Source organism: Triticum dicoccoides, chromosome 3A (assembly GCF_002162155.2).
Source record: "Triticum dicoccoides isolate Atlit2015 ecotype Zavitan chromosome 3A, WEW_v2.0, whole genome shotgun sequence".
In the NCBI taxonomy this organism is placed as follows: Eukaryota; Viridiplantae; Streptophyta; class Magnoliopsida; order Poales; family Poaceae; genus Triticum; species Triticum dicoccoides.
Genome location: NC_041384.1, coordinates 44,898,094 through 44,911,616, shown reverse-complemented (window position 1 = coordinate 44,911,616; position 13,523 = coordinate 44,898,094). Strand labels below are relative to the sequence as shown.

Sequence of the window (13,523 nt, the reverse complement as noted above, 5' to 3'; positions counted from 1 at the left end):
TTCGTGCCAACCCAACAGACACTTTCGGAGATACCTGTAGTGTACCTTTATAGCCACCCAGTTACGTTGTGACGTTTGGCACACCCAAAGTATTCCTACGGTATCCGGGAGTTGCACAATCTCATGGTCTAAGGAAATGATACTTGACATTAGAAAAGCTTTAGCATACGAACTACATGATCTTGTGCTAGGCTTAGGATTGGGTCTTGTCCATCACATCATTCTCCTAATGATGTGATCCCGTTATCAACGACATCCAATGTCCATGGTCAGGAAATCGTAACCATCTATTGATCAACGCGCTAGTCAACTAGAGGCTTACTAGGGACATGGTGTTGTCTATGTATCCACACATGTATCTAAGTTTCCTATCAATACAATTCTAGCATGGATAATAAACGATTATCATGAACAAGGAAATATAATAATAACTAATTTATTATTGCCTCTAGGGCATATTTCCAACAGTCTCCCACTTGCACTAGAGTCAATAATCCAGTTCACATCGATATGTGATTAACACTCAAGGTCACATCCCCATGTGACTAACACCCAGAGAGTTCTGGGTTTGATCATGTTATGCTTGTGAGAGAGGTTATAGTCAACGGGTCTGAACCTTTCAGATCCGTGTGTGCTTTACAAATCTCTATGTCATCTCCTAGATGCAGCTACCACGTTCTATTTGGAGCTATTCCAAATAACTATTCTACTATACGAATCCAGTTTACTACTCAGAATAATCTGGATTAGTGTCAAAGTTTGCATCGGCGCAACCCTTTACGACGAACTCTTTTATCACCTCCATAATCGAGAAAATTCCTTAGTCCACTAGTTACTAAGGATAACTTTGACCGCTGTCCTGTGATCCATTTTTGGATCATTCTTGTACCCCTTGGCTGACTCATGGCAAGGCACACTTCAGGTGCGGTACATAGCATAGCACACTGTAGAGCCTACGTCTTAAGCATAGGGGACGACCTTCGTCCTTTCTCTCTATTCTGCCGTGGTCGAGCTTTAAGTGTTAACTTCATACCTTACAACTCAGGCAAGAACTCCTTCTTTGACTGATCCATCTTGAACACCTTCAAGATCATGTCAAGGTATGTGCTCATTTGAAAGTACCATTAAGCGTTTTGATCTATCCTTATAGATCTTGATGCTCAATGTTCAAGTAGCTTAATCCAGGCTTTCCATTGAAAAACACTTTCCAAATAACCCTATATGCTTTCCAGAAATTCTACGTCATTTCTGATCAACAATATGTCAACAACATATATTCATCAGAAATTCTATAGTGCTCCCACTCACTTCTTTGGAAATACAAGTTTCTCATAAACTTTGTATAAACCCAAAATCTTTGATCATCATCAAAGCATACATTCCAACTCCGAGATGCTTACTCCAGTCCCTAGAAGGATTGCTGGAGCTTTGCATACTTATTAGCATCTTTCAGGATTGACAAAACCTTCCGGTTTGTATCACATACAACCTTTCCTCAAAAAAATGTCGATGAAACAATGTTTTGACATCCTATCTGCAAGATTTCATAAATAATGCAGTAATCGCTAATATAATTCCAACAGACTCTTAGCATCGCTATGAGTGAGAAAGTCTCATCGTAGTCAACTCCTTGAACTTGTCAGAAAACATCTTAACGACAAGTCGAGCTTTCTTAATGGTGACATTTACCATCATTGTCCGTCTTCCTTTTAAAATCCATCTGTACTCAACAGCCTCACGACCATCAGGCTGTTCTGTCAAAGTCTACACTTTGTTTCCATACATGGATCCTCTCTCGGATTTTATGGCCTCGAGCCATTTATCAGAATCCGGGCCCACCATCGCTTCTCCATAGCTCATAGGTTCATTGTTGTCTAGCAACATGACTTCCAAGACAGGATTACGTACCACTCTGAAGTAGTACGCATCCTTGTCATCCCACAAGGTTTGGTAGTGACTTGATCTGAAGTTTCATGATCACTATCATAAGCTTCCACTTCAATTGGTGTAGGTGCCACATGAACAACTCCCTGTGCCCTGTCACACACTAGTTGAAGAGACGGTTCAATAACCTCATCAAGTCTCCACCATCCTCCCACTCAATTCTTTCGAGAGAAACTTTTCCTTGAGAAAGGACACGATTCTAGAAACAATCCCTTATTGCTTTTCGGATCTGAGACAGGAGGTATACCCAACTGTTTTGGGTGTCCTATGAAGATGCATTTATCCGTTTTGGGTTCGAGCTTATCAGCCTAAAACTTTTTCACATAAGCGTCGCAGCCCCAAACTTTTAAGAAATGACAGCTTAGGTTTCTCTAAACCATAGTTCATATGGTGTCATCTCATCGGAATTACGTGGTGCCCTATTTAAAGTGAATGTGGTTGTCTCTAATGCCTAACCCATAAATAATCGTGGTAATTCGATAAGAGACATCATGGTATGCATCATATCCAATAGGGTGCAGTTATGATGTTCGGACACACCATCACACTATGGTGTTCCAGGCTGTATTAGTTGTGAAACAATTTTCACAATGTCTTAATTCTGTGCCAAACTTGTAATTCAGATATTCATCTCTATGATCATATCATAGATATTTTATCCTCTTGTCACAACGATCTTTCAACTTCACCCTGAAATTACTTGAACCTTTCAATAATTCAGACTCGTGATTTATCAAGTAAATGTACTCAACATCTACTCAAATCATCTGTGAAGTAAGAACATAACGATATCCACTACACGCCTCAGCACTCATTGGACTGCACACATCAAAATGTATTTCTTCCAACAAGTTGCTTTCTAGTTCCATTTTACTGAAAACGAGGCTTTCAGTCATCTGCCCATGTGGTATGATTTGCATGTCTCAAGTGATTCAAAATCAAGTGAGTCCAAACGGTCCATTTGCATGGAGTTTCTTCATGCATATACACCAATAGACATGGTTCGCATGTCTCAAACTTTTCAAAAATGAGTGAGTCCAAAGATCCATCAACATGGAGCCTCTTCATGCGATTTATACCGATACAACTTAAGTGGCAGTGCCACAAGTAGGTGGTACTATCATTACTATCTTATATCTTTTGGCATGAACATGTGTATCACTACGATCGAGATTCAACAAACCATTCATTTTAGGTGTAAGACCATTGAAGGTATTATTCAAATAAACAGAGTAACCATTATTCTCCTTAAATGAATAACCGTATTGCGATAGACATAATCCAATCATGTCTAAACGCAAACACCAATCTCGATGGTAGAGGGAGCGTGCGATGTTTGATCACATCAAGCTTGGAAAAACTTCCAACACATATTGCCAGCTCACCTTTAGCTAGTCTCTGTTTACTCCGCAGCCTTTTATTTCGAGTTTACTAACATTTAGCAACCGAACCGGTATCTAATACCATGGTGCTACTAGGAGTACTAGTAAAGTACACATTAACACAATGTATATCCAATATACTCCTATTGACCTTGCCAGCCTTCTCATCTACCAAGTATCTAGGGTAATTCTGCTCCAGTGGTTGTTCCCCTTATTACAGAAGCACTTAGTCTCGGGTTTGGGTTCAACCTTGGGTTTCTTCACTAGAGCAGCAACTGATTTGCCGTTTCATGAAGTATCCCTTCTTGCCCTTGCCCTTCTTGAAACTAGTGGTTTCACCAACCATCAACAATAGATGCTCCTTCTTGATTTCTACTTTTGTGGTGTCAAACATCGCGAATATCTTAAGGATCATCATATATGTCCCTGATATATTATAGTTCATCACGAAGCTCTAGTAGCTTGGTCGTAATGACTTCGGAGAAACATCACTATCTCATCTGGAAGATCAACTCCCACTCGATTCAAATGATTGTTGTACTCAGACAATCTGAGCACAAGCTCAACAATTGAGATTTTCTCCCTTAGTTTGTGGGCTAAGAAAATCGTTGGAGGTCTTATACCTCTTGACGTGGGCATGAGCCTGAAATCCCAATTTCAGCCCTCGAAACATCTCATATGTTTCGCGATGTTTCAAAATGTCTTCGGTGCCTCAACTCTAAGCCGTTTAACTGAACTATCACGTAGTTATCAAAATGTGTATGTCAGATGTTCGCAACATCCATAGACAACGTTCGAGGTTCAACACACTAAGCGGTGCACTAAGGACATAAGCCTTCTATGAAGCAATGAGGACAATCCTCAGTCTACGGACCTAGTCCGCATAATTGCTACTATCAACTTTCAACTAAATTTTCTCTAGGAACATATCTAAACAGTAGAACTGAAGCGCGAGCTACGACATAATTTGCGAAGACCTTTTGACTATGTTCAGGATAATTAAGTTCATCTTATGAACTCCCACTCAGATAGACATCCCTCTAGTCATCTAAGTGATTACATGATCCGAGTCAACTAGGCCGTGTCCGATCATCACGTGAGACGGACTAGTCATCATCGGTGAACATCTTCATGTTGATCGTATCTACCATACGACTCATGCTCGACCTTTCGGTCTCTTGTGTTCCGAGGCCATGTCTGTACATGCTAGGCTCGTCAAGTCAACCTAAGTTTTTGCATGTGTTCCGAGGCCATGTCTGTACATGCTAGGCTCGTCAACAGCCGTTGTATTCGAACGTAAGAATCTATCATACCCGATCATCACGTGGTGCTTCGAAACGACGAACTTTCGCAACGATGCACAGTTAGGGGGAACACTTTCTTGAAATTATTATGAGGGATCATCTTATTTACTACCGTCGTTCTAAGTAAACAAGATGTATAAACATGATAAACATCACATGCAATCAAATAGTGACATGATATGGCCAATATCATATTACTCCTTTTGATCTTCATCTTCGGGGCTCCATGATCATCATCGTCACCGGCATGACACCATGATCTCCATCATCATGATCTCCATCATCGTGTCTCCATGAAGTTGCCTCGCCAACTATTACTTCTACTACTACAGCTAACGATTAGCAATAAAGTAAAGTAATTACATGACGTTTATGTTGACACGCAGGTCATAAATAAATTAAGACAACTCCTATGGCTCCTGCCGGTTGTCATACTCATCGACATGCAAGTCGTGATTCCTATTACAAGAACATGATCATCTCATACATCACATATATCATTCATCACATCTTTTGGCCATATTACATCACATAGCATACCCTGCAAAAACAAGTTAGATGTCCTCTAATTGTTGTTTGCATGTTTTACGTGGCTGCTATGGGTTTCTAGCAAGAACGTTTCTTACCTACGCAAAGACCACAACGTGATATGCCAATTGCTATTTACCCTTCATAAGGACCCTTTTCATCGAATCCGATCCGACTAAAGTGGGAGAGACAGACACCCGCCAGCCACCTTATGCAACTAGTGCATGTCAGTCGGTGGAACCGGTCTCACGTAAGCGTACGTGTAAGGTTGGTCCGGGCCGCTTCATCCCACAATGCCGCCAAATCAAGATTGGACTAGTAACGGTAAGCATATTGAACAAAATCAACGCCCACAACTACTTTGTGTTCTACTCGTGCATAGAATCTACGCAAAGACCTAGCTCATGATGCCACTGTTGTGGAACGTAGCATAAATTCAAAATTTTCCTACGTGTCACCAAGATCTATCTATGGAGTCATCTAGCAACGAGGGAGGAGTGGATCTACATACCCTTGTAGATCGCGCGCGGAAGCGTTCAAGAGAACGGGGTTGATGGAGTCGTACTCGTCGTGATCCAAATCACCGATGATCCTAGCGCCGAACGGACAGCACCTCCGCGTTCAACACACGTACGGAGCAGCGACGTCTCCTCCTTCTTGATCCAGCAAGGGGGGAGGAGAGGTTGATGGAGATCCAGCAGCACGACGGCGTGGTGGTGGAAGTAGCGGGATTCCAACAGGGCTTCGCCAAGCGCTGCGGGAGGAGGGAGATGTGTCATGGGAGGGAGAGGGAGGCGCCAGGGCTTAGGTGTTGCTACCCTCCCTTCCCCTCACTATATATAGGGCCAAGGGAGAGGGGGGGCGCAGCCTTGGCCCTTCCTCCAAGGAAGGGTGCGGCCAGGGAGGAGTCCATCCTCCCCAAGGCACCTCGGAGGTGCCTTCCCCCTTTAGGACTCTTCCTTTCCCTTATCTCTTGGCGCATGGGCCTCTTGGGGCTGGTGCCCTTGGCCCATACAGGCCAAGGCGCACCCCCTACAGCCCATGTGGCCCCCCGGGGCAGGTGGCCCCACCCGGTGGACCCCCGGGACCCTTCCGGTGGTCCCGGTACAATACCGGTGACCCCGAAACTTGTCCCGATAGCCGAAATAGCACTTCCTATATATAATTCTTTACCTCCGGACCATTCCGGAACTCCTCGTGACGTCCGGGATCTCATCCGGGACTCCGAACAACTTTCGGGTTACCGCATACTAATATCTCTATAACCCTAGCGTCACCGAACCTTAAGTGTGTAGACCCTACGGGTTCGGGAGACATGCAGACATGACCGAGATGACTCTCCGGTTAATAACCAACAGCGGGATCTGGATACCCATGTTGGCTCCCACATGTTCCACGATGATCTCATCGGATGAACCACGATGTCAAGGACTTAATCAATCCCGTATACAATTCCCTTTGTCTAGCGGTACGATACTTGCCCGAGATTCGATCGTCGGTATCCCGATACCTTGTTCAATCTCGTTACCGGCAAGTCTCTTTACTCGTTCCGTAACACATCATCTCGTGATCAACTCCTTGATCACATTGTGCACATTATGATGATGTCCTACCGAGTGGGCCCAGAGATACCTCTCCATTTACACGGAGTGACAAATCCCAGTCTCGATTCGTGCCAACCCAACAGACACTTTCGGAGATACCTGTAGTGTACCTTTATAGCCACCCAGTTACATTGTGACGTTTGGCACACCCAAAGTATTCCTACGGTATCCAGGAGTTGCACAATCTCATGGTCTAAGGAAATGATACTTGACATTAGAAAAGTTTTAGCATCCGAACTACATGATCTTGTGCTAGGCTTAGGATTGGGTCTTGTCCATCACATCATTCTCCTAATGATGTGATCCCGTTATCAACGACATCCAATGTCCATGGTCAGGAAACCGTAACCATCTATTGATCAACGAGCTAGTCAACTAGAGGCTTACTAGGGACATGGTGTTGTCTATGTATCCACACATGTATCTAAGTTTCCTATCAATACAATTCTAGCATGGATAATAAACGATTATCTTGAAAAAGGAAATATAATAATAACTAATTTATTATTGCCTCTAGGGCATATTTCCAACATGAACATCACTATGTTGATCATATCTACTATATGATTCATGCTCAACCTTTCGGTCTCAGTGTTCCGAGGCCATATTGCATATGCTAGTCTCGTCAAGTTTAACCCGAGTATTCTGCGTGTGCAAAACTGGCTTACACCCGTTGTATGTGAACGTAGAGCTTATCACACCCGATCATCACGTGGTGCATCGGCACGACGAACTGTCGCAACGGTGCATACTCAGGGAGAACACTTGTACCTTGAAATTTAGTGAGGGTTCATCTTATAATGCTACCGTCGTACTAAGCAAAATAGGATGCATAAAAGATAAACATCACATGCAATCAAAATATGTGACATGATATGGCCATTATCATCTTGTGCCTTTGATCTCCATCTCCAAAGTACCGTCATGATCTCCATCGTCACCGGCATGACACCATGATCTTGTTGCTAGGAAACATGGTAAAGAAAGAGAGCCTTGGGTTCAGAAACCCATGCCTTTTCCTCCCAAACCATCATCTTGATCTCTATCAATGTGTTGTCACATGGTCGTCTCGCCAACTATTGCTTTTGCAACTATTGCTATCGCATAGCGATAAAGTAAAGCAATTATATGGCGCTTGCATCTTATGCAATAAAGAGACAACCATAAGGCTTTTGCCAGTTGCCGATAACTTTAACAAAACATGATCATCTCATACAACAATTTATGTCTCATCACGTCTTGACCATATCACATCACAACATGCCCTGCAAAAACAAGTTAGACATCCTATACTTTGTTGTTGCAAGTTTTACGTGGCTGCTATGGGCTTAGCAAGAACCGTTCTTACCTACGCATCAAAAACCACAACGCGGTATAGTGATTGCTTTTTGATCTTCAGAAAGAACCCTGTTCATTGAATCCAATTCAACTAAAGTTGGAGAAACTAACACCCACTAGCCACCTGTGTGTGAAACACGTCGGTAGAACCAGTCTCGCTTAAGCGTACGCGTAATGTCGGTCTGAGCCGCTTCATCCAACAATACCACTGAATCAAGAATCAACTAGTGACGGCAAGCAATATGTATATACCCACGCCCACAACTCCTTTGTGTTCTACTCATGCATATAATATCTACGCGTAGACCTGGCTCGGATGCCACTATTGGGGAATGCAGTAATTTCAAAAAAAATCCTACGCACACGCAAGATCTATCATGGTGATGCATAGCAACGAGAGGGGAAGAGTGTTGTCCACGTACCCTCTTAGACCGTAAGCAGAAGCGTTATGACAACGCGGTTGATGTAGTCATACGCCTTCACGATCCGACCGATCCAAGTATCGAAAGTACGGCACCTCCGCGATCTGCACACGTTCGGCTTGGTGACGTCCCATGAACTCTCGATCCAGCTGAGTGTCGAGGGAGAGCTTCGTCAGCACGACAGCGTGATGATGATGATGGTGAAGCTACCGTCGCAGGGCTTCGCCTAAGCACTACGATGATATGACCGAGGTGGATTATGATGGAGGGGGGCACCACACACGGCTAAGGGATCAATGATCAACTTTTGTGTTCTAGGGTGCTCCCTGCCCCCGTATATAAAGGAGCAAGGGGGAGGCCGGCCAGCCCTTGGAGGCATGCCAAGGAGGGGAGGAGTCCTCCTCCTAGTAGGAGTAGGACTCCCCCTTTCCTAGTCCAACTAGGAGGAGGAAGGGGGAAGGAAGGAGAGGGAGAGAAGAGAATGAAAGGGGGGCGCCGCCCCGGCCCCTTCCCTAGTCCAATTCGGACTAGAGGGGAAGGGGCGCGCGGCCCTTCCTTGGCCGGCCCTCTCTCTCCACTAAGGCCCATGTTGGCCCATTAGTCCCCCTGGGGGTTCCGATAACCCTCGACACTCCGATAATTATCCGGTGATCCCCGTAACTCATCCGGTGTCCGAATATAGTCATCCAATATATCAATCTTTATGTATCGGCCATTTCGAGTCTCCTCGTCATGTCCGTGATCACATCCGGGGCTCCGAACTATCTTCGGTACATCAAACACATGAACTCATAATACCGATCGTCACCGAACGTTAAGCGTGCGGACCCTACGGGTTCAAGAACTATGTAGACATGACCGAGACAAGCCTCCGGTTAATAACCAATAGCGGAACCTGGATGTTCATATTGGCTCCCACATATTCTATGAAGATCTTTATCGGTCAAACCGCATAACGATATACATTGTTCCCTTTGTCATCGGTATGTTACTTGCCCGAGATTCGATCGTCGGCATCTCAATACCTAGTTCAATCTCATTACCGGCAAGTCTCTTTACTCTCGTTCCGTAATGCATCATCCTGCAACTAACTCATTAGTCACATTGCTTGCAAGGCTTATAGTGATGTGCATTACCGAGAGGGCCTAGAGATACCTCTCCGATACACAGAGTGACAAATCCTAATCTCGATCTATGCCAACTCAACAAACACCATCGGAGACACCTGTAGAGCATCTTTATAGTCACCCAGTTATGTTGTGACGTTTGATATCACACTAAGTGTTCCTCCAGTATTTGGGAGTTGCATGATCTCATAGTCATAGGAACATGTATAAGTTATGGAGAAAGCAATAGCAACAAACTAAACGATCATCATGCTAAGCTAACAGGGTCAAGTCAATCACATCATTCTCTAATGATGTGATCCTGTTAATCAAATGACAACTCATGTCTATGGTTAGGAAACATAACCATCATTGATTCAACGAGCTAGTCAAGTAGAGGCATACTAGTGACACTCTGTTTGTGTGTGTATTCACACATGTACTAAGTTTCCGGTTAATACAATTCTAGCATGAATAATAAACATTTATCATGATATAAGGAAATAAATAATAACTTTATTATTGCATATAGGGCATATTTCCTTCATACAGAACCCGACCGGTCGCAACTGAGGGACTTCCTGGTAATCTCTTCAAGACCAAGTGAATCCCGTACTTGCTTAGCTCGCATACAAGTAAACAACAGATGTTGAATATCTTCAGTCCCTGTTCGGCAGACTGGACATTGGGGAGGGACTTTACTGTGAATGTTTCTTAGCACACACATTCCTATAATGATTCCATGTAAAGCCCGCCAGACAAAGATTTTAATCTTACTTGGGATGCTGAGTTTCCAAACTATGTCCCACACTGGATTTATCTCTAAAGTTTCAGGTGTTTCTCTCCTTATTTTGGAGCCATGATGGTGCTCCCACTCAATATAGTATGCAGACCTAACATCGAAGTTACATGATTTCGTGGCATTCCAAGCGATAAAATCATCAGTTAATGCTCTGACAATGGAATTCTAAGGATTCTATCAGCGTCTAGAGGGAGAAAGCTATCCCTAATCAGATTTTCATCCCACACTCCCGTAGCCAGATCAATGAGTTCTTCAACTTTATTTAGCAATATTTTGGCCTCTATTCGTGATAACTTTTCTTGTATGGCTTTCCGAAACCCAACAATCATTCCAGATCATGTTCCAACTCTCTAGATATGTCCTCTTTTAAAGGTTTGGAGGCCCGTGACAATACTTTGTCATGTAAAAGAAGAACCCTTCTTTAGGCCAGCATTTAGTAAATTCTCATTTGGGTCATACTTAGCCGGCAGGACTTGTGCACGTAAAGTGTGTGGATGGGTAATCAATCTCCAGCTTTGCTTACCGAGCATTGCTAGATTAAAAGCATGAAGGTCCTGAGTCCCATACCTCCTCTCTGTTTTGGTATACACATTTGCTATCATGCAAACCAGTGCATCCTCTTTTGTTCCTCAGTATCCCCCACCAAAAGCTAGTCATTGCATCAGTTATCTCTTACAAACTTTCATTGGTATTTTGAAAACAACCATGGCAAAAATGGGGATAGATTAAATTGCCGCTTTCAGAAGAATTTCCTTGCCACCCATAGATAGAAGCTTCTCCTTCCATCCATTAAGACGGTTGATAACCCGCTCAACTAAATATTCAAAACTGTCACTTCTATCAAGGCCAATCATAGAAGTATGACCAAGATACTTATTAGAAATTGCCTCTGTCATGATATTCAGTTCCCCACAAACTTGAGCTTTTACTTGCACATCAACATTAGGACTAAAAAGGATGCTAATTTTACCTTCACTAATCAGCTGTCCAAAGCTTGCACAATATTCATCCAACACCTGTCTCAACGAGGTTGCGTTAATCAAATCTGCTTTCATAAGGATTAGGGAATCATCAGCAAAAAGTAAATGAGAAACTGATGGTGCATTCATGCATACCCGAACACCTTCAATGCCACGAAACTCCTCTTTTTGAGCCAAAGCACTAGATAAACCCTCTGCACAAATTAGGAACAAATATGGAGAAAGAGGGTCCGATCCCCCTGACGGAGTCCCCTAGTAGGAATGAAACCTCCAGTCTCTTGATCATTGAACCTCACCTTGTATTTAACTGGTATAATACAAGCCATAAACAAATCAACAATGCCTATGTGGAATCCAAGTTGTATCATCATTCTCTCTAGGAATTTCCATTCCACATGGTCACACGCCGCATGCATATACAATTTCACTACACAATAACCGAACTTTCCTTTCTTTTTATTCGTTATTGTGTGCAAACTTTCATAGGCCAAAAGAATGTTATTTGTGATCAACCTCACAGGAACAAAAGGCACTTTGAACTACAAAAATTATTTCGTCAAGAAAGGATCTCAGTCTAAATGCAAACATTTTGGAGATTACTTTGTACATTACATTACACAAACTAATTGGTCTATATTTGGGTGATCCTTTCCAGTTCATTAGTTTTTGGAATCATAATGTTAACGGTATCATTCCATCCTTCTGGATTGTTTTGTCATTGATGGCATTAAGGACTTCAGTTAAAACATCACCAAGAATGTGCCAATATTTTTTGAAAAAAATAGCATGAAGACCATCCCTACCTGCCACCTTCATATCCCCAATGGAGAAAAGAGCTTTTCTTTACCTCTTCTGTCGTGTACGGTCTCATCATCCTCTCATTCATCTCTGATGTTACCTGAGGTATAACCTTCTGAATTAATGCTGGATCCAGCTCATCAATCTCCATAGAGAAAGAGTCACGGACTCCGGCGAGGAGGAGTAAAGCATGGGAGACAGTGGGGCATTGTGTCTCAAGTGGGCCGGTCTGTCTTGCATGTTCTACTTTTTTTCGCGGACGACGACACCTTCACTTCGCGGGTCTTATCCCCGTCGCTCATGGAGACGACAAATGGAGGATGTGGTCACCGAAAGGGAACAACAAGGATTTGGACGATGGACGTCGTTGTAGGCTAGGTTTAGGTTCATCCCACCCCCTCTTAAAAAATTGTTCGAAATGTAATGAATATGCTCTGGTTTGTATGAAAGCTATCCGGGTTGCATGCAATTTGTCTAGTTTGTTGAGATCCAGTTTAAATGTACGTGAATAGCTTTGGATGATCGGTTCCCACATCAGTGTCCTCGGACCAGCCCCGTGACCGCGGACGGATGCAGTGTCCGGTTGTTGGTCGATGTTGGAGGTGCCTTAAAAAATTCCTATGAGATTCAAACCTATAAATCAACAATCAGCATAAGAAAAATTATGAATCAAACAATCCATATAAGAAAAATCATGAATCAAACAATCGACATTAGAAAAATTCCTAGGGATTCTAATCTTTCAATGCTCCTACAAAATTCCTTTGAATAAAAAAAAAACCCTAAATCTTTGTGGATTTTCATCCGTACACCCCGAAAACACCCTCTAGTTAGCTCGTTTTTACAGATTGCCACTGCGCCCGCAATCCCTGCCTTGCTCCTCTCGCTTCGCCGTCGCCGTCGCCGTCGCCGCCTCCCGCCACTCCCCGCCGTCGCCGCTCGCGCCCCCCGTGTTCCAGCCGTCGCCGCCCACCGAGGGACGCATCCCAGCGCAGTCGCCACCGGCGCGGAGCAACGACCCAACCTCTCCTCCCAGCGATTTCTTCCGGGGTTAAGCCCTAACCCCCCTCTCCCTCTCTCTCCCTCCTCGCCTGGATTCCCCCACCCCATCCCGCGAGCACTCGAATCCAAACCCTCTCGCTCGTTCGCCACCACAAATCTAATCCATACACGCTCCATTCGGTTCTCAGCACTCCTAACCTGGTTTTGTCGCGCAGGAAATCGGCGGCCGTGGCGGCGATGGACATCTACAACGTGGAGGCCGCCGAGATCCTCGCCCACGAGACCCTTGTGAGCTCACTCACCACCCATATTG

General features: G+C 43.9%; 1 protein-coding gene across 1 annotated transcript in view; it reads left to right on the top strand.

Moving 5' to 3' along the window:
* The first annotated feature begins 13,070 nt into the window (after positions 1-13,070).
* LOC119266969 (cleavage stimulation factor subunit 77-like) overlaps positions 13,071-13,523 on the top strand; it is a 15,876-nt gene continuing 15,423 nt past the window's right edge. The window contains exons 1-2 of the mRNA XM_037548255.1: positions 13,071-13,258; positions 13,426-13,498. Of these exons, the coding sequence (XP_037404152.1) occupies positions 13,448-13,498 (51 nt within the window). The 5' untranslated portion in view covers positions 13,071-13,258; positions 13,426-13,447. The remainder of the gene's footprint in view (positions 13,259-13,425; positions 13,499-13,523) is intronic.